General features: G+C 41.7%; 1 protein-coding gene across 10 annotated transcripts in view; it reads left to right on the top strand.

Annotated features, from left to right (window-relative positions):
* The window catches only part of RREB1 (ras responsive element binding protein 1), a 173847-nt gene that overhangs the window by 96869 nt on the left and 51709 nt on the right, over positions 1–25269 (top strand). For all 10 annotated transcript variants that reach the window (XM_044773291.2, XM_070515647.1, XM_070515643.1 and 7 more), the window contains 5 exons: positions 7018–7135; positions 10825–10947; positions 11577–11789; positions 16446–16535; positions 17791–17954. In XM_044773291.2, the coding sequence (XP_044629226.1) occupies positions 11619–11789; positions 16446–16535; positions 17791–17954 (425 nt within the window). In that variant the 5' untranslated portion in view covers positions 7018–7135; positions 10825–10947; positions 11577–11618. The remainder of the gene's footprint in view (positions 1–7017; positions 7136–10824; positions 10948–11576; positions 11790–16445; positions 16536–17790; positions 17955–25269) is intronic.

The following is a 25269-nucleotide window of genomic DNA, read 5'->3' as shown; positions in this document are numbered from 1 at the left end:
TAGGGTGGGCACTCTTAGTGACACATCTAAGCCTAGAAGACTCTGCCCTGCCCCTGGGGTAGGTGAGGGGGCCTTGTGGACCCTCTGCCCAGTGTGAGCGCTCCCTTATTCAGGCCTTCTTGGCCACCTGCCCCCTTTCTCACTGGCTTCCTCAGGCAGAGTAGAGAACCATACAGGTTTCTACTAAGTTGGGCAAGAAGGTGATGAAATACCAGATCCTGGTGGCCAGGCAGAAAAACAGTGTTTAAGAAAAGACTGGCTCACCTAGGGAGAGGGACGTGGCCACGTACTGAGGGCCGCTGTAGCCCCTCCTGGAAGAGCAGGGCCCTGGGTAACAAATGGCTGCTATGTAGCAGCTGCGTCTTGGCTTCATGAGTCTGGCAGTAGTTAGATCCTGTCAGTAAGACATGCTCCCTGGAGAAGGGCTGCAAGGAGTGGAGTCAGCTTCTTCACAATCTTGTTTACCGACAGAAAAGCTTATAATCAAGACTTTGTCCCATTTCCTCACTCTAAAGAAGCCAAGAGCCCTGTGGAGAGATGCAGGAAGAACGATGGGGTACCATAGGATGGTTTTATCTTGCCTGTACCAGAAAAATCTCTCCACCTTTCCAGCAGTTCATATTGTAAATAGTAAATTTAATCTGACTCACATAGATAAGTTTGTTAAGCAAGAACCCTGTCTTCCGAGTCAACACTTGCCTCCCTGCTGAAATTCTATGTAATGTAACAATTAAAACATCCAAGTGGTTTTTATTTTTAAGAGAGAAGCGGTCCCTCAGCCCTAAGCCCCTCCTTGCCCCCACACTTTACTGAATATTAAGATGTCCCCTTACCTAACAACAGTGAATGTGTGAATGTTCATGGCGTATTTTTTTTTTTTTTGCTATTTTTGAAGAAGATGGGCTCTGAGCTAACACCTGTTGCCAATCTTCCTCTTTTTTTTCTCTCCAAAGCCCCAGTACATAATCATGTATCCTAGTTGTAAGTCATTCTAGTTCTTCTATGTGGGACACTGCCACAGCATGACTTGATGAGCAGTGTGTATGTCCACGCCCAGGATCCAAACCAATAAACCCCAGGCCGCTGAAGTGGAGCACATGAACTTAACCACTCCACCATGGGACCAGCCCCTGAATGTTCCTTTTTTTTTTTTTTTTAAAGATTTTATTATTTCCTTTTTCTCCCCAAAGCCCCCGGGTACATAGTTGTCTATTCTTCGTTGTGGGTTCCCCTAACTGTGGCATGTGGGACGCTGCCTCAGCGTGGTCTGACGAGCAGTGCCATGTCTGCACCCAGGATTCGAACCAACGAAACCCTGGGCTGCCTGCAGCAGAGCGCGCGAACTCAACCACTCGGCCACGGGGCCAGCCCCCCCTGAATGTTCCTTTTGAAAAGTAGCATCAGCTGCGATATTCCTGGTCGCCACTGGGTACGTGAAACATAATCAGTAAGGGACAGACGCCTAGGCTGTAGGGATGATCTCCGTTCAGTTCTCTTTCATCCATGGGTCCCACTGAGGGACCAGCTCCAGCAGACAGTGAACTAGTTCTGAGGCTGTGAGGGGAGCTGTAGGGCTGCCTTCCCTCGGGGTCATTCTCCCTAACTCTTCCTCCTCACCCGCCTCTTGTGGTACATTTACTGCCCTGGAACAGCAGAGAAGGGGAGAGATTTGGGGGGACCATGTGGGTATCCAGAGCCATCAGAAATCCTGGCTGAAGGGCTCAGCATTAGAGACCATCCCATGGCACCCTCAAGGGAGTTTTTCCACTAGTGACACAAGCTTGAGAAATGCTTTTTGCTGGAGAGATGGCTTTGAGGATCCAGAGCCACGTAGAGGCCCGGGCTGAGTGGTTTTGCTTCCTGTGCACTGCCGGCTGGCCCTGCCCTGTCTGGAGCTCATATTTGACCCATTCCTGTTCCTGAGGAAGCTCAGTAGGCCCTCATAGATTAATCTTAACCCCTCCCCTTTATTTATTATTGTTTTATTGTGATAAGTAAAGCTCAATTAGAACTGGCATCTGAGTCTCTGCTCTAGCACCTGGATTTTTGCTCTGGGGGTGTGATAAACCAGTGGCTCCTTCCAAATCTTCATGGAAGGAAAGTTTTTCAGGGAGATCCTTGGTTTTGTGTCACCCTTCTTTCAGAATCCTGTATAAAGACAAGTTCTGGTTCTCAAGGCTGAATCAGAATCCCCTGGGAGCTAGCAAGACTGCAGGGCCCACACCCGGAGGAGTTTCTGATGCTGTAATTCTGGGGTGGGGCCTGAGAATATGAATTTCTTTTTTCTTTCAGTTTTATTGAGATATAATTGACATAGAGTACTGTGTAAGTTTAAGGTGTACAACGTAGTGACTTATGTATATTGAGAATCTGCAGTTCTCACAAAGGTCCATGATGCTGCTGGACAGGGACTGCTCTTTGGGGTGGCTGTTTTGGAGGGTCAGTAGTAGTTAACTTCTCGCTGACTAGATTAGACTGTAAGATTTCCTTTGCATGGTGTTTGCTTAATTCTTGATCTGTGCAGTTCTGGCTACTCACTCCCCACCCTCTATGCTGTCTATCTCTTACCCCCACTCCCCCCCATTACTACACACACACCTTGTTGGAACTCAGGACCTGAGAGTGTGGGCCCCCTTGTCTAGAGCTTCCTCTTGCTCCAGGTCTGCATTCAATTTCCATGGAAGCAGAAGTGACCCAGAGGACACAGGTCACTTCTGAGCTTGAGTTTACATCGGTGGGTCAGTTTGAGCCAGCCATTCCGACAGGACTGGGCTGTTTGGGATTTCAGGCAGAGCTGAGTGGCTTCCCTCCAGTCTGCTTGCTGGCTACTTTTAGAACACAAGAGTGTAGGACGTGGCATTCCCCATTGCTTTATACAACAAGGGCAGTGAGTGGTTGCAAACTCTTGCCCTGTGCAGTGAACTTTCTAGTTTGAGGTGGAAGTCCAATCAAGCCTCCTGCTAGAGAGAGGAAGGCAGAGGTAAAGATGGGAGGAGAGAGCTCCTTTTTCCTGCCTAGAAACAGGCGGACATGGGAGGCCAGGAGCTGAGCCATCTGTCGGGGCAGAAGTGACTCAGTATGATTGTTAGAAGTCAGAGAACATGACGGAGGGAGTGCATCTATTCTCTCAAGCCCTGTGCCAGGAGTTGCAAATTTTGTCCAAAAGAAACTTAACAGAGGTTAAAAACTGGATTCACTTTGCTCTACCACCCTGATCTTGGGGGCAAGTTACATAACCCCTACTCTTAGTTTTCTCATCTGTACAGTGGGACTGATCCTCATAGAGGATTAAATGAGATAATACACTTAGTATGTGGCACGAAGTGTTCAAAAACATTATTATTACTATTAATACTATTATTATTATTACTAATACTACTACTACAGAGATAGAGTTTGAAACAAAGAGCCTTGGGTGAGTGGGAATCAGGAAACCTGCATGTGGAAAGTGGCCCCTGAGGGATGGAATGGGGAGAGGAGTCCAGGTGGATGTTCTAGGGGAAATAATTGAACAGAGAGGTAGCTGTGGGGACTGGTGGGCAAGATGGCCAGAAGGTAAACTGAGGCCAGAGCATGGAGGGCTTTGAATAGCAATTTAAAAAGTCTGAACACTTCCTGTAGTATTGAGGTGGAAATCAGAAGACAACCCAAGTCAGGGAGGCCCACATACGTGGTCTTGGGTCCCCTCCGCACCTTGCTGTCTTGAACGTGGTCTGTGCCAAGGGGTGCATCCCTCTCTGCTTAGTGGTCCCACCTCACCCAAGGGGGAAGATCCAGAACTGGCTGGAGCAGTTCATGGTGCCTGATTGTGCCAGGCCTGCTCGAATGCTCTACGTGACACTCCAAGGCTCTCTCCAGTTGACCAAGGTCCGTGCCAGTGAGCAGGGAGGGTGACTTGCACGGGTTGCCACCCTATCCAAGGCATAGAGTGAACCCTAAGCTGAGAAACACATCAACTTCCTGGAACTCAGAGCTGTCATCACAGCTGTCTTAGCCTTCAGAGCACTAGCGAGGTTGTCCTGGGTATTGAGATGGTTTTGCCCTGAGCTTTGCAGGCAGGGGAGAGCAGCCATTGCTCGGGTGGGACACTAGTCTGGTTTGGTTTTGTCTCTGGCATAGCCAAGACTGAGGAAGAATAGTTCCTCTCTGCCTCAGGCTGTCCTTCAGAGATGTTCTTGCTTCCTTGCTGCTTGTTAAGCTTTGTGGTAACTCAGAGCATTTTAGTATCTGAACTCCTCTTAACTCAGACTATTTTAGTCTGTTTTGGGTTGGCCAGAACTAGCCAGTTAGGCTGTTCCAGTCAGTGGATCCAGCATCCCAAGTATTAGCAGACATCTGTGTAGGCTCTGCACTGTGCCTATCCTATCCTGGTTCAGTGTTGTAAAGCTCACTGTAACATTGTCTGGGGGCATCTACTGTCATCCCATGCATCAAAACTTACCCCTATCCTTCCTGGGGGCCTTAGGACAGATTTTAGATTTCATTCCAAATCCTCCACGTTTTCAGAAGCTGGAAAGCTTTGTTTCTAGACCATCTTACCTCTTATCTTTCATCTCTTCTTTGCTATCTTGTTGGACCTGGAGATGGGCTCCTTAATCTTTTCTTTCTGGCTTTGCATAGCATTGTCGCTTATCTCCTCAAAGGCTGGGGGCTGATCTTCCCCTCCCCCTCATCCTCAGTGATGGACCTCTGCCCTCTTCAAGTTAGCCTGCTTCCACTGGATCTGGGCAGAGCTTGTGTGGGAATGCAAATGCAGAAATGCAGCATCTTCCCTCAGGAGCCCCGAGACCCACCCCTCCAACTTCCCAGCCTATGTTCTGTCACATTTCCCCTACAGGAGTCATATTCTAGGACACAGCCTCTCCTCACTGGTCTTTTCTTTCTTTCTTTCTTTTTCTGAGGCAGTGGTGATAGAAGTAAGGGGTATCTTGAATTTTCTTCCAGGAACTGTCCTGTACTTTTCCACTCTCTGAGTTCTGTGAATCCTTCGGACCTGGTGGAACCAACACAAGCAGGGTAGTGGCTCTTGTTACTCAGCTTCATTGCAAGATATTCTCAATATCCAAATCATTTACAGCCAAGATCAGAGGATGGAAGCTTCAGGGTCATGTCTGTCAGGTTGGCCCTCTTTTCCCCTTGGTTCCCCGTGTATATTGAGGAGATTACTTGATGGACTTCTCACAGTATCTTTTCTAAATGATGGGAAGGAGCGAGTCCAAATTTTAATAAGATTCTTGGTAAGATTCTGAAAAAATTTTAATTCCAGAGACTTGTCTTTCTGATGTGTTTTTATTAACTGTGTATAGAACTGTAGTTAACTTTACTTATTCGGAGATCTTGGCAGTTTCTAGGAAAAAAAACTATGGAGCTCTTTCTCTCCAGGCTTCCTAATAAAATTTGCCATTAAATAAAAAATAAATAACAGAGGGAAACTTTGCTTTTTTTTTTTTTTTTAGTGTTTAGTTTCACCTTAGGCATCTTTTAAGTTTGGATGAATGGGGATAATCTGAAAGGATGTTTTGTCTGTGCATTTCTGAAACCTCATAGGAATTTTAAATAAAATTGACTAGATTCATAGTTTAAAAGGAAGGTGGCTTCCATATCAAGTAAAACCAGTATTTTTATCCTACTTATCCTGGGATGAACTTCTGGGGTCCCTGACCCTCTTGATGCTGAAGGAAAATGCTGGATGTAGAGTTCTGTGCATTTCTCTATGGAAAGGTCCATAATTTTCATCAGATCCTCAAGGAGGGTCTTGCCACCAAGAAACACTGAGAATTTCTGGGTTGTAATAAGGGTTCCTCTAGGCTTAAGAGATCACTGTTTCTATGAGTTTCTCCTTATTTCTTGATACTTCATTCAAAATACAAAGAACTTTTCAAAAGAGAAAGGGGCAAAGAAAAATGATGGAGCAATTGAACCAATGAGATATAAAGAGTGAGAAACTGTTTACAGTGTCAGAAATTGTTGAGCTGCTTCTCATAGAAAGAGTTGGTGGGGCCTTCTCACCCCAACAGACCGGTCTAGCAGGGGTTTGCCTGCCTTCAGTGCTCAATAACTGTGTGTGGACAAAGTGAGTAAGATTCAAGATGATAACTGGGTATGTGACATGATTGGGCAGCTTTCCTCCAGACACTCTGAAAGGGGATAAAAAATGAGAAAATAACGCCATGCAAATCTTTCTTGACAGGTTTTGTCCACGTGGCAGTTTATTTCACTTCTTTAGTCTTCTCCCAGTTTTGCACTCTTCAGTTTAGCTACAGGATGCTGTTTTCAGAGACCGAGAGAATGTGACTGAGGCTTGTAGCTCTGCGAAATGCTGCCTTCCGGTTTTTTCTGACTTTGTAGAGGGCCAAACACAGCTTTCTCCCAGGTCAGGATTTGAGGCCTCTGGCACCCCAGAGCAGACTTTCTCAAACTCTTGAAGGCCGTATGTAGTTTGAGAAATTTTCTGTAATCTTCCCTCTAGAAAGGAAAAGATTTGCTTTGGTCCTTTTTGAACTGTGTTATGGACACTCCCTCATCATTCAGGAAAAGATGTAATAATATCTCCTTTACGTTGAGGGACTGTTTAGTTCCATATTTTTTACTTTCTTCGGCTCTCTTCTTTTTTCCTGTCTGTCTTTGACAGCACTTATTGCTGTCTTGTTCTTCTCTCCCCCTTATCCTGGCGTCCGTCAGCCTCTGCTATTAGCATGCCATTCAGATGCTCAAAGCTCCACCTGGAGCCAGTGATCCAAGCATTCATGGGTGATGTTGCCGTCTACGTTGTTGGAGCGTGTTTTGGGGATTCCTGTCTGTCTAAGGGACACCTGACTCTAGTCCCTCTTGCTCAGCTGACTCTGGGTAGAATCAATGTAGGAACTGGAAGCTTACTTATAAGTGCAGACAGGGGATAGCAAATGTTCTCTTGTCCTTAATTTGTGATTCCGAGTGGTGTTAAGTGGAGAAAATGGAGAGACAGGATCATTTCTGGTCTTGACTCCCTCTTAATGTCACATTTTCTCGTTTTTGTAGGTTGCTCCGACTCTGCTCCAGAGGTGGTGGCTTTGAGGTGTGACCCCGCCCACGTTTGGGCCTGGCCAGCGCCAGCTCCTCAGTAAGGAGGGCCAGCTTGATAAGACGAAGAAAACAGGTCAGTTAAACATGATTGACTTTCCTTGAGTCACAATAGCACTGAGTGTTGAGTCTTCCTGGCCCCTCCTCTCCCTCACCACATTCTCTTTGAGTTGCCCTCCTTCTTCTCCAGATCCTTCAGAAGCTTTGATGCACAACCACAGTGAAATTGTAACTGTGTATGGCTAGTTCTTCCTGATCTAATGGGCCTGAGGTGTGGGATGAGAAATTTCGGAAGGAGTGCTTAGTGTATGTCTCAAGGAAACAACGCTTAAGACATCCCAAGTGCCTGCTTCTCCCTTCCCACCCCCAGATTCAGACTGTTTGGTAAAAACTGGAACACCATGGGGGCCGGCCTGGTGGCGCAGCCATTAAGTGTGCACCTTCCACTTCAGTGGCCCGGGGTTTGCCAGTTCAGATCCCGGGTATGGACATGGCACCGCTTGGCAAGCTATGCTGTGGCAGGCGTCCCACATGTATAAAAGTAGAGGAAGATGGGCACGATGTTAGCTCAGGGCCAGTCTTCCTCAGCAAAAAGAGAAGAATTGGCAGCAGATGTTAGCTCAGGGCTAATCTCCCCCCACAAAAAAACCTGAAACACTAGGCCAGTCCACTTGGCCATTCAATGAAGACGACCATTTCTTTTCATATCTGTGACTTTGAGAGCTTCATCAGGGTTCCCAGTCCTCTCTGGTTCCAGTTGGAGATTGTATTAGAATAGGGCCAGTGGTTTTTGTTTTTATTTTGTTTATTATTATTATTATTATTATTTGCAATGGTGGGGCTATTGAATAGGATAGTGTCAGGGAACAAAGAAGAGAATGAAAATACCAAGACTATGAATATCCATAAAGAAAAATATGCTTTGTAAGGACCTTAAATTGTTAAACTTGTCTTTCATCCCCCCCTGAAATGGATTATCAGATGGTTGGGTTATTGCCCCAGTACAGTCCAGGGTCAGGCGTGGGTTAGGTAGACTTGACTAATACTGGCCAATTGACTTCTGGATAAATTAGCCCACAGATGCACCTTAATGTTAAGGTGGATTTTTTTTTCTAACATGAAACAATGAGCTACATTGTGTTTCACACTAGATTCTTTGCCTTCTTCTCTGCTCCATCATCCCAGAGAGAGAACTCAAGAATAAGACACAAGAGCAGACTGGAGTAAAATCTTGTAATAGCTCCAAGGGGGTGGTTTGGGTTGGTTTTGAAACAGCTTTTCAGGGAGGAGTCCAGTTGACTCTGTTCTTCTTTTGAAACGTGTAGCTGTAAATTTCATTTTGTTAATTGCACTTTCTGATCAGAGATGAGAAGAATCTCTTAAAAAAATACTGCTGTTTACTTACACTTAAACTAAGAAAAGGAAGTAAATGTAGGTGATCTTGGCATCATCAGTGAGTAGTGTCACACTTTACACTTTATCCTAAAGCAGGAAATAAATTTAGCAAATGCCTTCCTGTCCAGACAAGATGGGAAACAACAAGTTTCCATGACTTTTCTCTTTTTCCAGTTGGCATAGGCCCTTGCAGTTTTCAGCCTTTATGTTGATTAGCGATCGTGACAATTGCTGGTATTGTACATTTAAGATACTTAGGTAGTTTGCAAGAATGTATCTTTGATGTTATAGTGACTGTGATAAAATTTCCTAACTGGCAATTTGGCTCTGTTTAGTGAATATATGTTTGTTAATTTTTGTATTGTCTGTTTCTCTCCTCTCCATTTTCTTTCCCTATTCAATGATAGAATCTATTTTTTGTGACATAATTTTACATTTGGTCCTAAAAGTGTTTAACCTGTTCCCAGATTTAAGTCAATTCTATCACCTTTTTCTTTTCTAAATGTAATAATAGCACAAAAGTAAGCTCATCTTCTTAACTCTGACTTATAAATCGGTAGAAAGACTAACTTTCTTTTTACTGACATAATTGCAATAAAGAAGATTTCTAGTCAGCTATTTTATCATTTGCTGTACATTAAAACTATGGGGGAAATGCATTTAAAAGAATAAGATGATTTTGGTATTGAAGGTATCCACGTATTTGAATCAAACAAATAATTATATCCCGATTGATTACAATAATTCTAGGGAACTGATGAAACTTTTGTTAGAAATCCATCAAGAAAATGGCGTGTGTATGTGTGCACACTTACGTGTGTGCATACTTAATACTTAGGTCACATGTTTCTTCCTAGAGAGAAATCTCCCAAATAAACTCTCAAAGACAGTTAAAAACAGGAAGTTGAAGCACAGTTTTTAATAAGTTTAAATGGTCGTCTAGCTTCAGGAAACTTCGTGGAAAGTCAGCAGTTTGATTTTTTTTTTTTAAAGATTTTATTTTTCCTTTTTCTCCCCAAAGCCCCCCAGTACATAGTTGTATAGTTTTAGTTGTGGGTCCTTCTAGTTGTGGCTTGTGGGATGCCACCTCGGCATGGCCTGATGAGCGATGCCATGTCCGTGCCCAGGATCCGAACCAGCGAAACCCTGGGCCGCCAAAGCAAAGCATGTGAACTTAACCACTTGGCCACGGGGCCAGCCCCTGATGTTTTCTTTAATTCTAGACATAGCTGTCGTCTCTTTATGGGGAAGATGTGAGGGGTGAGGCTGGCTCAGTTGTATTCAGTTGTATGTTTCTGTAGTTAGTCCTTTTACTACCCTCTGGAAAACCATTAGGTTCCTATCTTCAAAATGTCTGTTAACAAGGAAGGCACAGTTTGTCTCTTGACAAGAAAAGTACTGTTCCTGAGATTCTCTTTGGCCCTTTTGGTAAGATTTTAGCTTGGGAATTCTCAGCTGATGGCAGGCTCACTTAATAAAGTCATATCCCCAGGCCTTTCCTGCTCTGCTGCAGGACACATTTATAGCTGCTCTGGCTGCTACCATGTGTCATGTCCTAGGTCATGTTCCCTAAAGTGGAAGGAGAAAACCACAAGAAATCATGTTCTTTCTGGTGTTGTTCCTGAGCATTCATTTTGCTGCTGAGATAATGAGCTGTAGTTGAGGCTGCCGTTGTAGACTTGTAGAATTTATTAATGCATGCTGTGGGATAACAGGGTATGTGGCTTACTGGCAGCGCTTTAGCTGTAGAATATCTTCCCAGATAAAATGAGGGAAAAGGTTTACCTGTAGACTCATTTCTGGCCATACTTACAACCATAGTACTTCCATTTGCAAGGACTGTAACTAGAAAAGGCTGGCAGAAGTAAATTTTGACATGGCCATGGCTGTAGTTTTCCTTTAGTCATTTTATTCATATTAGCAGGTTCCTTTTAGGTTTGACCTAATACCTTCTAGACTATGAGCCTTTAGTGAATTCCTTTACCGCCTTTTCTTCGGTCACTTTTAGGTAGAGGTGGGAGGTGGGTCAAGTGGGAGTCTGGGAGTCCTTGTGAGGGACTGGGGTAGAGTATGAAAGAAAATTCAGTGTATGTGTATAAATATGAGCTTCAGAAAGTAAAATACCGCAAAATCGTTTTGGCTGTTGGGAGTGAGGGTGACAGCTCTGTAGGGAACATCAGTTAAGGTTGAAAAACAACCACAGAATGTGGTTTTGGAAGAAGAAGACGACTTAGAAATCACCTCTCATTTGTGCTCCCTGTATTCTCGTGAATACGGTGGTCTGAGATGAGGGCAAATAAATGGTTTCAGTTTTTCTTCACTAAGTGAAAAGACATTCACTGAATCTTTTTGCCTTTGCTTCCCTTCCAGTGTCAACGAGACTTACTAAGAGAAGAAAAAAAAGAAGTGAACAGACTCATTTCCTACTCCACGTGGATGATAGCTATAGCAGGGGAAAATCTCATAGTATATCAATTGGGGCAGAAAATGGAGGTAATTGGCAGTGGGGGCTTGGTTTTTCTTCTGTCCATTTTCTGGGGTATAGGTATATTACCTACTTGTATCTTTTAAGAAACATCTTTTTTATGCTGATTCGAAATTTGGTTACAATTCTGGTAGGATTGGCTTCTCAATTGTCTTATACAATTTGGGCTTCCTATTAAAATCACTGTATTGTAGCAGTAAAGTTAAGTGAAACCTGAAGATTCTCATCGTTGGTTGTTAGGTCTGGAACATTCACGTAGAAGTAAATGAGTTAGGTTATTAGAAGGGCTCTGGCCGCATGGCATCTCCTGGGCTTTCTGATTATTGGCTTAGCCTTTCCCACTCTCTGTCTAATGAAAGATTAGGAAAGACAAAGACACCTGCCTCAGGTGGCTTTGTGAGTTGTGTCGGTGGCATATACTCAGAAAGGCAGCAAGTTTAGTCTTTGGTATGACAACACTTCATTTAGATGAAAGCTTAAATCATTATGGCACAAGTGTCAACTGGAACTGAGGAAGAAGGGTTTTAGGCATTTTGACCTGACTTACAGTTAGTTATGACAGCCATGGCCAGTGCCGCTTGGCTCTGACAGAAGCCTAAACTTTCTGGTGATCACATGGGCAATTTCCAATTTTCAGTTCTATGGCAGAGGCTTCTTAGAAGCTTAAACGCTTGTCCCAATGACGTCAAGTTCGCCCGTTGGCTTGGAAGGTTCAGACTTGTCTTCCGTCAACACCATGATGTCAGCAGTAATGAGTGTAGGGAAGGTTGCCGAGAATGGCGGGAGCCCCCAGAGCATCAAGTCCCCCACGAAGCCTCCAGGACCAAATCGGATTGGCAGAAGGAACCAGGTAAGCTTTTGTGTGCTAGGTGTTGATGTCTGATGGTTTCAGTCTCTGAGACCGTTGGGAGAAGGATGTTCCCTTGAACGAGCCCCAGCTTCCTAAGATAAAACCTTGGATTTGTTCACATCTAAACAGACATACCCAGAGGCCATAATCGTTTTTCAAGAGTGAACTTCTCATAGCTTATGTCAGTTTCTTTTCATGGAAAAAATTTTCTGTGCTCTGGTGTCACTATTGGTCAAAGTGCCTTTATTCCGTGCCCCATACCTTGATTTGAATGCAGACTTTCTTCATTCATGGGATGGCCAAGGCAAAGAATTTGACATGTTCCTCTTCTGTTACTTGGTTCATTTCCTTATTCACACTGCCAGTTGATTGGGTTTTCAAAGCCACCCCCTTGATTTTTTTTTTTTTTAAGTGTCTTCAGGTTAGGTAGCAAATAAGTTCTGGTTGTGCTGGAGCTGCTGTGCGCCTTTCTTCCATCCTTGACAAAGGACAGAATTTGGCTCCAGAGAATTCCACTTAAGATGAGATTTAGTCCTCTTTGAGTTTTTAGTGGGCATCAGATCAAGAGAAGTGGGAAAGAAAATGGGTGGGCAAGGATTGAAAGGATTAATGATGTTATAGAAGTCCATGTCTCCTCCATTGGGAAATAAGATGAATCTTTTAATTAGTTACAAATGGGGCACTTGGAAAGGTGTTGCTATCCCATTAGTAACATGTTCAACAAAGCTGGAGGAGTGAGGCAGGGGGCAAATAGTTCTCATTTCTTCTCTGAATCCATATAATGTGAACTGATACTCCTTGTTTAGTTTTGGTTTAACTGATTTAATGGGATTATACCAAACCCTCCAGGAAAAGGCAGTTTTGTGAGTTTGTCTAGATACCAGAGATGGACAGGAAAGTAAATCTGTTGGGTTTTTGTGAGTTAATTTTCTTTTTTATTAACAATCCTGTAGTGACCATCCTTATACAGAATTATCTGAGCACATCTATGATGGTTTTCTGTAAATTCTTAGAAGGAGAACATTAGTTAAGGCTTTTGATACAACTTGCCCTCCAGGAAAAGTTGTGCCAGCCTAACACCCCTCCAGTAGCATAAGAGAGAGTCTGTTTTCTCCACACCTTTCTCAAGGCTGAAGACTTGACAAAGTTAAATGATGTTTTAGGGTTGGAGCACTGATATCTTTTTCTCTTCTTTCCTTTTTCTCCACGTGCCTCTCTTCCTATGGGTACCTGAGAAAATACTCAGCCTGTATGACTGTGGCCTGGGTCAAGAAGGAGCACTAGCTCTGGATAGAAAAGGTTTATTTCCACTCTCACATGACTGTCTATCCATCCATCTATCTGTCCATCTCTCCATCCATCCACCCATTTCATAATATATACCCAGCTCCTACTTCCAGCCAGGTACTGTGTCAGGTGTCAAACATTTCTGGATGATGAGATAGATGAGGTCATTGTCTCCTCATTCTCCTCTGTTCTACCAGGAAAAAGTGGAGTGGGTAGGGACGAACTCTTCCTTAAATAGCCCAGCATTGCCCCAGCACAGGCAGAGTTGGCCCAAGCCCAGGCTCTGGTCCCTTCCCAGTGGTTCAGAGATAGTAGGCAGATCCATGGAGGGGACCCACAGTACCTTATCTCTGCATTTAAGTGGAAGTTGCTCTCCAGGTATGGGAAGCAAACAGTGCAGATGTGCCTGGGCCATTTTTCGTCTACCTTCTGTGTCCTCCAGGGTTCTTCACCGCACTGGTTTAGTTTTTGAAAGGGAAGTCTGGGCCAGGGTACCAGGAGAATGACAGTGCATTGAAAAAGAAACCAAAATACCCTGGGGGAGAGTGTGCAGCATCTTAGCTGTGAGTGGATGGGGAGGACCAAGAGAGGAGGCCCTGGGGAGAAGCCCCATCAATGCTAGCATTGACTTCCAGGACAGATTAGCCACAGCTGGACACTGACAAGGGTGCCAAATTGTTTCATTATGGAAGGGTTAGTTATCACATTAGCTGCTAATTTTATCTGTCAGCTCAGGAAATGTGCTTCTTCCACCGGCATGGCTGCAATAACTGGATTCTCAATTCTCCACTGGGGCCTCTTCCAGCATCATGGCGCTCTCTCTTCTGTTTGGTTTGTTTTTAAAAATTAAACGTGAGTCTACAAACTTTCTTGGAACTCTCAGACCATGATGGATTTTGTGGACCCGTATTGTGGTCTGCAGTGGGTCACTGTCAGCCTCAGAGAGTGTTTGGGGTCCACTTCATGATCAACCCCAGAGGCGGTATCAGTCAGCCCCAGAGCTTCCCAGTATGTCTGGGTTCTACCTCAAGGTGAATGCAAGATGATTTTTTTTTTTTTTTTAAATTGCCTCCTCAAGAGGCTGGCCACTTGGAGGCCTGGCTTTTTAACATTTATTTATGGCCTACCAGTGACCCTTTATTTAAAAAAAATTTTTTAAATATATATTATCACTAATCTAATAATTTAAGAAAAATGCCCTAGAGACTGAGTTTTGGCCTGGCTATGAGATATCCCTCATCATTAGAGTGAGTGCTCTTATTTTGTTGTTACTTCTTTTGTTTTTGGTTTTCCTGTTTGGTGGTTCTTGGCCAGCTCCATTCTGACTGTAGTAGAATGGGCTGAGGTCTGACACACCTACTCCCCTCACGAACGCACACACAGTATACCTCTGAGTGGAGTGGAAGTGTATGGATGACTGGGTGAGGTTTTTTTACCTGTCTCTAGGTTAGTCAACTTCCTTAGAGTTCTGATCTGTAATTTTTTAAAATTTGAGAGTGAAGAAAATGTGTAGCAGACCTAGGTCTCAGACCCAGTGCCACAGACTAGAGAAAGGTTTGTATTGCTTACAATGAGGCTGGTTAGTCTTTCAGGAGGAGTGAGAGAGAACCAGTGCAGGCAGCTACGTACCAGACATCATCATACATTCACTCCACCCGTCTGGTTTATGGTGCCATTTGTTTTTATAGTGTTCAGGGTGACTTTTATTTTCATCATCTCTCATGAGCCAACCACAAGAGTGTTTCCTTTATGTGCCTTGGGGTTAATCCTTTTTTTGGTCAGACTTATATAGCATAGTGGTTTAGGGCATGGGCTGTCGAGCACCTGGCCTGCCTTTTAATCCTGGGTCTAATAGCTCTCTGGTTTGGGGCAGATTACTAGCCTCTCTCTACCCCAGTTTCCTTATCTAGAAAATGGGTTCCACAATAGTGGCTGTGAAAAAATTTACATTTCTGTACATACAGCATTTAGCACATAGTAAGTGCTCAATAATTGGTATTATTTTCAAGGAACAGAAACTCATTCAAATGAGTGCAAGTGAAAAGAAGTCTATTGAAAAGACACCCAAGTGTCCAGCCCTAGAGACGATGCCTTCGTCTTTCTCAGGCTACCTGGTCTCCCGCTTCCAGCACCAATGTCCTCCCCAGCTGCATTCTCATGGCTTGAGCTGACCCCAGTGCTGGGTCCAGCCCCAACTCTACATGAACTTCCAATTCAAGTGCTCATGATGACCTGACTTACTAATTTAGTCATCCCCAAACCTGGGCACATATTAGCATCTCCTGGGGAGCTTAGGAAACAAACCAATTTCTGCCTTTGGCTACCCCCACTCCCACTGATTCTAATTCAGCATGTCATGAGTCCGTTCTAGAAATCTATATTTCGGAAAGCTCCCTAGGTGATTCTACTGATCTTAGTCTCTAAGCGCCTCAATTCCAAATTCCTGGGAAAGGTTTCTAAGCCTTGATCGTGTTAGTTTTGAGGGACTGAGGGTGAGGATGTGATGGCGGTCACATCCATGGCAACTCTCTGTGACTTACTTGGAAAGAGGCGCTGTAGCATATGGTTAGTGAAGGACCTTGTCCTTTTCCTTAAAATGGTAGAATATATTGCTTGAAGGAAGCCTGTCCTGTGTGTTTTGAGGGAACACAAAGTGAGCCACCTCGCCAAGTAGTGAGCTAGTTCTTTTGTCACCCTCTGTGGAAATCTTCAGTTTGGGTTTTCATTCCCTGTCACATACAGTTCAACGGGGGCAGCATTTTTATTTATTATTTATGAGCGGTGTCAAGCAAGTGCTAGCAGCAAGTAAAAGGGTCGTGTTGAGGCCCATTGGGCACACAGCTGGGCAGTGAGGTCTCCTATCATTCTGAGGGTGGGTTTTTGTCATGAGAACTTCATTACCTCTCATGTGTTCTTGGAGGTCTCAAGACCAGGTAGAAAATAGTGACTGGAGCCTGGGTTGGACTTAGAGAGAAATAGATTCCTTTTCTAACTCTGCCGTCACTTGATGCTTAGTTTTTCACCATCACTGATGATTAATTCAATGGTGTCTGTCTAACAGAACACTAATACTTATTGAGCACTTACCTGTACCCAGGCACTGTTCTAGTGCTATGCCTGTTAATTGATTTAATCCTCATCGCCATGTGACGTGGTAGGAGCTATTATTTTTCCCTTCTTACAAACGAGGAACCTGTGGGCAGACAAGATGGTGACTTGCCCAGGATCATACCCAGACAGGCTCCAGAGCCCATGCTCTCTGCTGTTTAATGGCTACAGCTCTTGAGTCACAGGTGCTTATAACAGAAACAAGAGGCATGAGTTTACTATGAGTTGAAATTGATCCTCCCTTTTATTGTATCTTTTCAGGAAACGAAAGAGGAGAAGTCTTCCTATAACTGTCCCCTGTGTGAAAAGATTTGCACTACACAGCATCAGTTAACTATGCACATTCGTCAGGTTTGCTGCTGCTTTTATATTTTTGTTTTAAATCATTCTTTATTAAGAGAGGGCAAGGTGATTTGATCTTAATGAATGAATTGTGGCTGTGGGTTTTTTGTTTTTGTTTTTTTGGTGAGGAATATTGTCCCTCAGCTAACATCCTTGCCAGTCTTCCTCCATTTTGTATGTAGGACGCTGCCACAGCATGGCTTGATGAGCAGTGTGTAGGTCTGTATCTGGGGTCTGAACCCACGAACCCTGGGCTACTGAAGCAGAGCGTGTGAACTTGACCGCTATACCACCAGGCCAGCCCCCTGTCTCTAGCCCCCTGTGGCTCTGTTTAATTTAGATTTAATATTGTAATAATTTTGACAGGTGGTTATGAAATAATTTTTGCCTGTCCATGTTATTGTGACAAAGTCCCAGGTCAACACAGCATACCTTTACAGAATTTAGCAAACATCTGGTTAACTGACCACATATAACTGAAGACTTTTCATCATACGTAACTTTTCAGTATGAACCAAATCTCCTTATAGTACAGTGAGATTGTATAGACCCCTTTTCTTTATATTGCTATAAACTTGGTCATGCAACAGGGAATTTACCTGATTTGGGATCTCTTTTGGCTTTCCTCCTGTATTATGAGATTTATCCTTCTCCCTCACCTGCTATGGCTGATTCATGACAAAGTATTGATGAACCTAGAACAAAGAAGGATTGACAATATTAAAATCATAACATGGTCCTGAGTAATAGTAACATCATTTAGTAACTTGGGTGTGGATAGAATGTTCCTCCTTAACACATTTCAGAGGCCAGAACTCTAAACTATGCAGGTTTCAGTTCTCTTTCTCTGACAGCAGAACTGAGTCATCAGACTTGAAGAATGGATGTTGACTTAATGTGAGGACCATATTTCACATGTTTGCTTCATAGTTGAGAGTCTTTCTGCTCATGTTAATAAATGTGGTCAGTGGATCTATATGTGTCTCCAAGAAAGACCTGCAAAGACTCCACCTCTCTCTGAGCCTTGCACGAGAGGTATATTTCAAAACTGGAACATGGGAATGGAAAAAGATCGTACAAAATATTTATTTGCCTGTGTTCCTGATAGATTTTGACATTCAAGAAGATATCAAATGAAACAGAAAAAAATAGCTGACAAGCTTTACTGGTTTTTTTTTTTTGTAAAGCTCTGAATTCACATTTCAGAATAGCTGAGTTTTGACCCATATTTTTAAGTGACCACTCTGATAATTGCTTTCTGCAGCATAACACAGACACTGGAGGGGCAGACCATTCGTGCAGCATCTGCGGGAAGTCGCTGAGCTCGGCCAGCTCCCTGGACCGCCACATGCTGGTGCACTCTGGCGAGAGGCCTTACAAGTGTACTGTGTGTGGCCAGTCTTTTACCACCAATGGGAACATGCACAGGTGGGTAAGGACAGCCTTTGCCTAGTGGCAGGCACCTGGAGGTCAAGAAAGTAAAGGGGCCTCTGAGTCATCAGGGGACTTGCCTAAAGGCATAAAGAGTTCTCAAGTCCTGTTCACTGTATGGAAAAGCCAGAGATGGTTTTGTTTGCCTGTGCATACTATCTTCAGTGTATTAGAGATGTCTGTGGAAAACAGAAGTACCTGTGCTAGGTCTTTGGCCCTTTGGGGATCACTGGATGAAACACAGAATCCTTCCTCCTCTAGCAATTGGACTTTCTTTGGGGGCTGGAGGTGGGCAGCTTACTAGATACAGAGGAACCCTCAACGAATGGCCTTGTCTTTTAAAAACTATTTGCATATGCCTACCAGATTCCCCACAGGTCTTTTCCTTATGGAAAAATTTCTGGGGTCTTTGAATAAATAGTTAAGTGGGCTGGTCCTGGAGCTTCAGGATAAGATAGGATAAAATGAAGAAAAAGAAAATCTAATTAATGTCAGAAATTTACTTCCTGAGGCTCAGAAGTAGGAGAGAGCTCAAAGGTAGGCATATTAAAATTTCATGAGACAAACCCATGGAAAATATACTTTCTAGAATGATTACATATGTTTTAAGGGATTAGAACAGAAAGACTTTTTTTAAATGCTTATTTTTTTTTTTTACACAAACATTTTAGGAACATTGGAACTCTGGGAAAACATTTTAAAGGGAATAAAAGTTTCACCTCAGAAGATAAGGCTATTTTTATTTCTCCATATTTTCTTTCAGGCATTAGTAATGCTGCTTTCTTTTTAAAAGTTGACTAACTTTTTTTTTTTTTACACATTTATTTCAAAAGAAAACTTGCTGTAGTTATCGTGAAATCAATATTTTATTGTATGTAAATACTAAAATGGCGGTCCAGTTTATTCCACCTAAAATCATTTTAGAACCACCGATGGTGTACATTCTTGGAACACACTGATATAGTGCTAAATGTCTGGATTTTAGATTTAAAATGAGAATTTTAATAGTATCTACTTCATTGGACTAGGACGAGGATTAGAAGATAATGAGTTTACACAGAGTTCCTGGCACATGGTAAGCACTCAGGAAGTGTTATCTGTTGTTATTTGCATTTCTAAGTAATGCTGCAGTCATTTGACGACTGTGGATTTCTTAGTCTGAACTCCAAGAAGTAAGGTATAACATGACTTTATGAAAGGTATCAATATTTTAGAGAATTTTTACAGAGTGTTTTACTTTTCCTTTTTTCCACATAAATTTCACTCCTCTTCGCCCCTCATCTCCTCCTAGGAGTGTTTTTGTATACAAAGAAGGACGTGAATACTGTCACCTTTTTTTAATGTGATGTTTTACATGTTAGCTTTTTACCACCATATCAGCGTGTTAGTATCATTTTGTCTTCTGTTTGCCATTTTGTTTTGTTTTACCTGCTCCATCAACCCCAACTCCCTGCAAAAAAAAAAAAAAAAAAAAAAAAAAATCCTTTGTCCCTTACATATTTGCTCTCTCAAAATCTGGTCCTAGAGGTATTGCCTGTTCCCTTCTTGGGCGGTTTCCCTGCTTTCTCCTACCGAGCCCCCTGGTGATAGGGTGTATTGGTTTGAAGAACCCGCCTCGTGGTTGCTTTGGCTCTGACCACATATTGATTATGATCCTCCATGAGACATCTCTGGTCTTAGGCCCAATCACCCCTGATTTGGAAAATTTCCTTTTTGAGACAATATCTGTGATTGACTATGACACATTAGGCACACCTATAAAAGGTCTAGTTACTGCTTTCTACAGTGACGTCTCTGACGATGCATTTTACACAGTCATAGCTAAAGCTGTGGTGCACTGTGCATCAGGCATTAGACTAAGAACTTTCCATTTATTTTATTTTTTTATCTCTATGAGATATAATTCATATGCCATACGTTTCACCCATTTCAAAGGTATGTTTCAGTGGGTTTTAGTGTCTTCACAGAGTTATACAACCATCACTACAGTCAATTTTAGGGTGTTTTTATCACCATACTTATTAGCAGTCACTTCCCAGAACTTCTCACCCTCTAGCCTAGGAAAACACAATCTAATTTCTGTCTCTGGATTTGCCTATTCTGGACGTTTCACATAACTGGAATCATGTAATATGTGGTCTTTCATGACTGGCTTCTTTCACTTAGCATAATGTTTTCAAGATTCATCCATGTTGTAGAGTGTATCAGTACTTCATTCTTTTTTGTTGTCAAATAATAGTCCATTGTATGAATATACCACATTTTATTTATGTCTTCATCAGTTGAAAACATTTGAGTTGTTTTCACTTTTTGCCTATTATGAATAACACTGCTGTGAACATTCTTGTACAACTTTTTGTGTAGATAGAAGTTTTCATTTCTCTTGGATATATACTTAGGAGTGGAATTTTTGGGTCACGTGGTAACTCCATGGTTAACGTTTGAGGAACTGCCAAACTGTTTTCCAAAGCGGCTGCACCACTTACATTCCCACCAGCAATGTATAAGGGTTCCAGTTTTTCTACATCCTTGTCAACACTTGTTACTGTCTTTTTCATTATAGCCATTCTAGCAGGTATGAAGTGGAATTTCATGAGTTTCATAATTTTAATTCTTACATTTAAGCCTGTAATCCATTTTGAGTTAATATTTGTGTATAGTGTAAGGAAGGGGGTCTAAGTTCAGTCTTTTGCACTGTTTGTTGAAAAGACTTTCCTTTCCCCATTGAATTGTCTGGCCATACTTGTCAAAATTCAGTTGACCATAAATGTAAGGATTTATTTCTGTGCTTTTAGTTCTGTTCCATTGATATATATATATATATATATATATATATATATATATATATATATATCCTAAGACATAACACTGTATTGATTACTGTAGCTTTTTCCTAAGTTTTGAAATCAGGAATTGTGGATCCTCCAACTTAGGTCTTTTTCAAGATTGCTTTGGCTATTATTCTGGGTTGCCTGTACTTCCATATGAATTTTAGGATCAACTGGGATAATTATAGGAATTGTAAAATGTACATCCATTTAGGGGTATTGTCATCTTAACAATATTAAATCTTTGAACATGAGATATTTTCTGTTTATTTAGGTCTGAATGGATTTCTTTGAACTATGTTTTATAGTTTTCAGAGTGCAAGTTTTATATTTATTTTGTTAAATATTCCTAAGTGTTTTATGCTTTTTGGTGGTATTGTAAATGCAATTGTTTTCTAATTTCATTTTTGATTGTTCATTGCTGGTGTATAAAAATATAAATCAAATGTTATATTGATCTTGTTTCTGCAACCTTGCTGACTTTGTTTATTCATCCTAATAGTTATTTTAGTGGATACCTTAGGATAGTCTATATGTAAGATCATGTCATCTGCAAATAGAGATAATTTTACTTCTTCCTTTGAAACCAATCTGGATGCCTTTTATTTTTTTTTCTTGCTTGCTAGCCCTGGCTAGACCCTCTAAAACGATGTTAAATAGAAGTGAAGAGAATGGACACCCTTGTCTTATTTCTGATCTTAGGGGGGAAGCATTCAGTCTTTCCCCATGAAATATGATGTTAGTGGTGGGTTTTTCATAAATGCCCTTTATCATTTTGGGGAAGTTCCCTTATATTCCTAGTTTGCTGAGTGTTTTTATCATGAAAGAGTGTTAGATTTTGTCAGAAGCTTTTTCTGCATCTATTGAGATGGTCAGGTTGCTTTTGTCCTTTATTCTATTCTGGTTGGGATATTAAACTAACCTTATTCCTAGGATAAATCCCCCTTGGTCACAGTGTATAATCATTTTCATATGTTGATGGATTTGGTTTGCTAGTACTTTGTTAAAGATTTTTGCCTGTATTCATAAGAAATGTTGGTCTCTAGTTTTCTTTTCTTGTGATGTCTTTGTCTGATTTTAGTATTAGAGTAGTACTAGCCTCATAGAAAGAGTTGGGAAACATTCTCTCCTCCTCTGGTTTTTGTAAGAGTTTGTGAAGAGCTGGTATTAATTATTCTTTAAATATTTGGTAGAATTCACCAATGAAGCCATCTAGGCTTTTCTTATTGAGAAGTTTCTTAACTACTAACTCAGTCTTTTTGCTGTTCAGATTTTCTATGTCTTCTTGAGTCATTTTCACTAGTTTGTGTCTTTTCTAGGAATTTGGCCATTTTATCTAAGTTATCTAATTGTTTGGCATACACTTGTTCATTGTATCCCTTATAATCCTTTTTTATGCTGTGAAGTCAGTAGTGATGTCCCCTCTTTCATTCCTGATTTTAGTAATTTGAGTCCTCTTTCTTTTTCTTTGTCAATCTCGCTAATCGTTTGTTAATTTTATCGGTCTTTTCAAAGAACCAACTTGTGGTTTTGTTGATTTTCCTCTATTACTTTTCTGTTTTTTATTTCATTAATTTGCCACTCTAAACATTATTTCCCTCTATCTGCTTGCTTTAGCATTAGTTTACTCTTCTTTTTTCAGTGTTTTAAGGTATGGGAGATTATGTTATTGATTTGAGAACTTCCTTTTTAATACAGGCATTAACAGCTATAAATTTCCCTTTAATCATTGCTTTAGTTGGCATCCCATAAGTTTTTGTATGTTGTGTTTCCTTTTTCATTCATCTCAAAGTATATTCTAATTTTTCTTGTAATTTCTTCTTTGACCTCTTGGTTATTTTAGGAGTATGTTGTTCAATTTCCACATATTTGTGACTTCCCAAATTTCTATTATTTCTAATTTCATTCCATTGTAGTAGGAAAACATACTTTGTATGATTTCGGTCCTTTTAAATTTATTGAGGCTTGTTTTATGGTCTAGCATATATATGGTCTGTCTTGGAGAATGTTCCACGTCCATTTGTGAAGAATATGTACTCTGCTCTTGTTGGATGCAGTGCTCTCTAGATGTGCTATTAGGTTTCACTGGTTTATACGTTGTTCAGGTCTTTTATTTCCTCATTGATCTCCATTTGTTTTTATGTGTTCTACCTGTAAGGTTCGTAGAATTATCATCCCATCTTGCAGACGAGGAAACTTGCTTAGGATCAAAGTCACAGATAGTGCTCAGATTTGAACATGAGCTGTCGGGCTTCTGAGGCCATGCTTTTAACTATTATGTAAGAAATAATTGATGAAGCTTTTGTGTCATTTTTTGCATGTTAGAAAAAAAGTTCTCTTTCACTCTTTCCCCTCCGCTCAAAACAGTTCCATGTTTGTTCTAGAACATTGTTTTTAGCATTACACTATTTCAGCCATCCTACTAGTGTAGTACACTGTGTTTGATGAGCCTGAAATGACTTTTTTCTGAATTTTATTACGGTATATTCTTTGAGTATATGTGGATAGACTTACAAGTGATTTTGAATTTTTTATAGCACAGCCCTTGATATTACCCTAAGATACATTGCTTATTTATGAACAGTGTATATTGACATTGTTTGTAAATTATTGTTTATAAATATTTTTTAAAAGCTGGTCTTAGAGATGTTTCTGTCAATTTTAGGTTTTGTACTGATTCTAATTATTATAACTCATCTTGATTTGGAGGAGAGGACTAATTGTTGGGGGATGAATTCTAGCCCTAATTCTGCAGAACTTTGCAGCAACCTCTTGATTTTTCTATGCTTTAATGAAATGACATAGTAATACCTCATTTATAACTTGTGCTCAAACGCAGTAATGTTTATGAAAGCATTCTGAAGGCTTACAATGTACTGTGGAATATCCCGGGTGGGAGATGTTTCTGAGTTTATAGTTTTATAGCTGAAGGCACCCTTGTGATAGTCTGTGAGAAGTGGGCCACTCCTCAGCAGGTTATTGACCTCTCTGTGTCTCAGTTACTTCATCTGCAAAAGGCAGTGATATCTGTACCTTCATCATGGGAATTCATGAATTAATGCATGCAAAGCACTTGGGATAATATTTGCTAAATAAATAGTACTTATAAATAAATGGTCACTAATATTGTTGTTATTGTTGTATGTGGCACTGAAGGAAAATATACTGATTTAAACATTCATATAATGGCAGAAAATAAATTGAGGGGTTGGTTTTTTGTTTGTTTGTTTTTTGCATTTTGCTATACTAAATCTGTAAATTCCAAAAATTTATTAGAATATTTGAGTTTATCATGCCACATTTATTTTGTCTTCTCTGCAGAAAATGGCAAATAATGGGTTAAAAGAACATTTAGTTTTGGGTAATCAGTCAGTCATTACCACCTTCATTTGTTGGTGAAACTGTACTTTTGAAAAAAAAAACTATAAAAATGTGAAAACACTTAGAAAAATGTGCCAGAGAAAGTGGAATTAGATTTATTTGTCCCGGTGGATTGTCCTGGTGGATCTCTTCCAGAATCTGAGACTCAACTGGTGAGCTGTGATCTTTCCTAAGCACATACCTGTGTTGCATTAATCAGGGGCCAGAGCAGCCCTGGGATGTGTATGCATGAATTAAAAAGAATAATGAAAACCCAAGTTCTATTAGCTGCACCCTCGCTTAGAAGGAAGTCGGTCAACTGTGAGTTTGGTGCTTGAGACTGAAGTTCTCCTTCTCATTTCCCTTCTGCTGCTGCTGTTCCAAGGTGTATGGCACCAGCTAGGATCCAGTAGAGCCAGGAGCTCACTGGTGGCGGCTCTGGAGCCCATGCTGAGCTGAATGATTAGAGACCCTTGGCCTGTGCTTCCCTGTGTGCCCTGGGCACCCACCCCTACGTGTCCCCATTCTGTCTTGTTTACAACCTACTCTAGGCTCCTCTTTTCTTTGCCAGTTTCGTGTGACATGGCCCTATGCTCTGATTTTCAGTCTCTCCCCTGAGGGGCACAGATACAGTAGGACCCCTGCTGAGACATGATTCCCTGTGTTGTGGATTTCTAGATCCATTTCTCTGATTCCACAAGGCTGGTTTGGAACACAGTGTCTTTTAGGAACACATAGTTCAGGTTCCTTTGCCCTCCTGCTCAACCCCTGTCCCGAAGGTCGTCTGCACAGGCACGCATGATGCGTATCTCTGTGTGTGAGCACATTCTTCCTGATAAGCCTTGCCTTCCTGGTGTTTACTGTTGAGCAGCGTGTGGTAGGAGGCAGATCTGGGCCCCACCCCAGATTTTTGTTGCTGCAGCACTCAGAGGCCCTCATTATACGTCTCTCAACATGGACCCCAAGAACTATGTCCTTTTCAATTTCAGGTTACTCTTAAGTGATACTGGGATATTCTTTGTAACACCCACTTGATAAAGCAATTCACTGTTTCCTTTGGCTACTAATCATTTTATGAGGATGTGTTTGTTACCTGTGTTTATAAGGCTAGTCACACCTTGTGT

The sequence above is a fragment of the Equus asinus genome, chromosome 8 (genome assembly GCF_041296235.1).
Source record: "Equus asinus isolate D_3611 breed Donkey chromosome 8, EquAss-T2T_v2, whole genome shotgun sequence".
Classification (NCBI taxonomy): Eukaryota; Metazoa; Chordata; class Mammalia; order Perissodactyla; family Equidae; genus Equus; species Equus asinus.
Note: the sequence above shows the minus strand (reverse complement) of the source record. Positions and strands in the feature narration are given on the sequence as shown.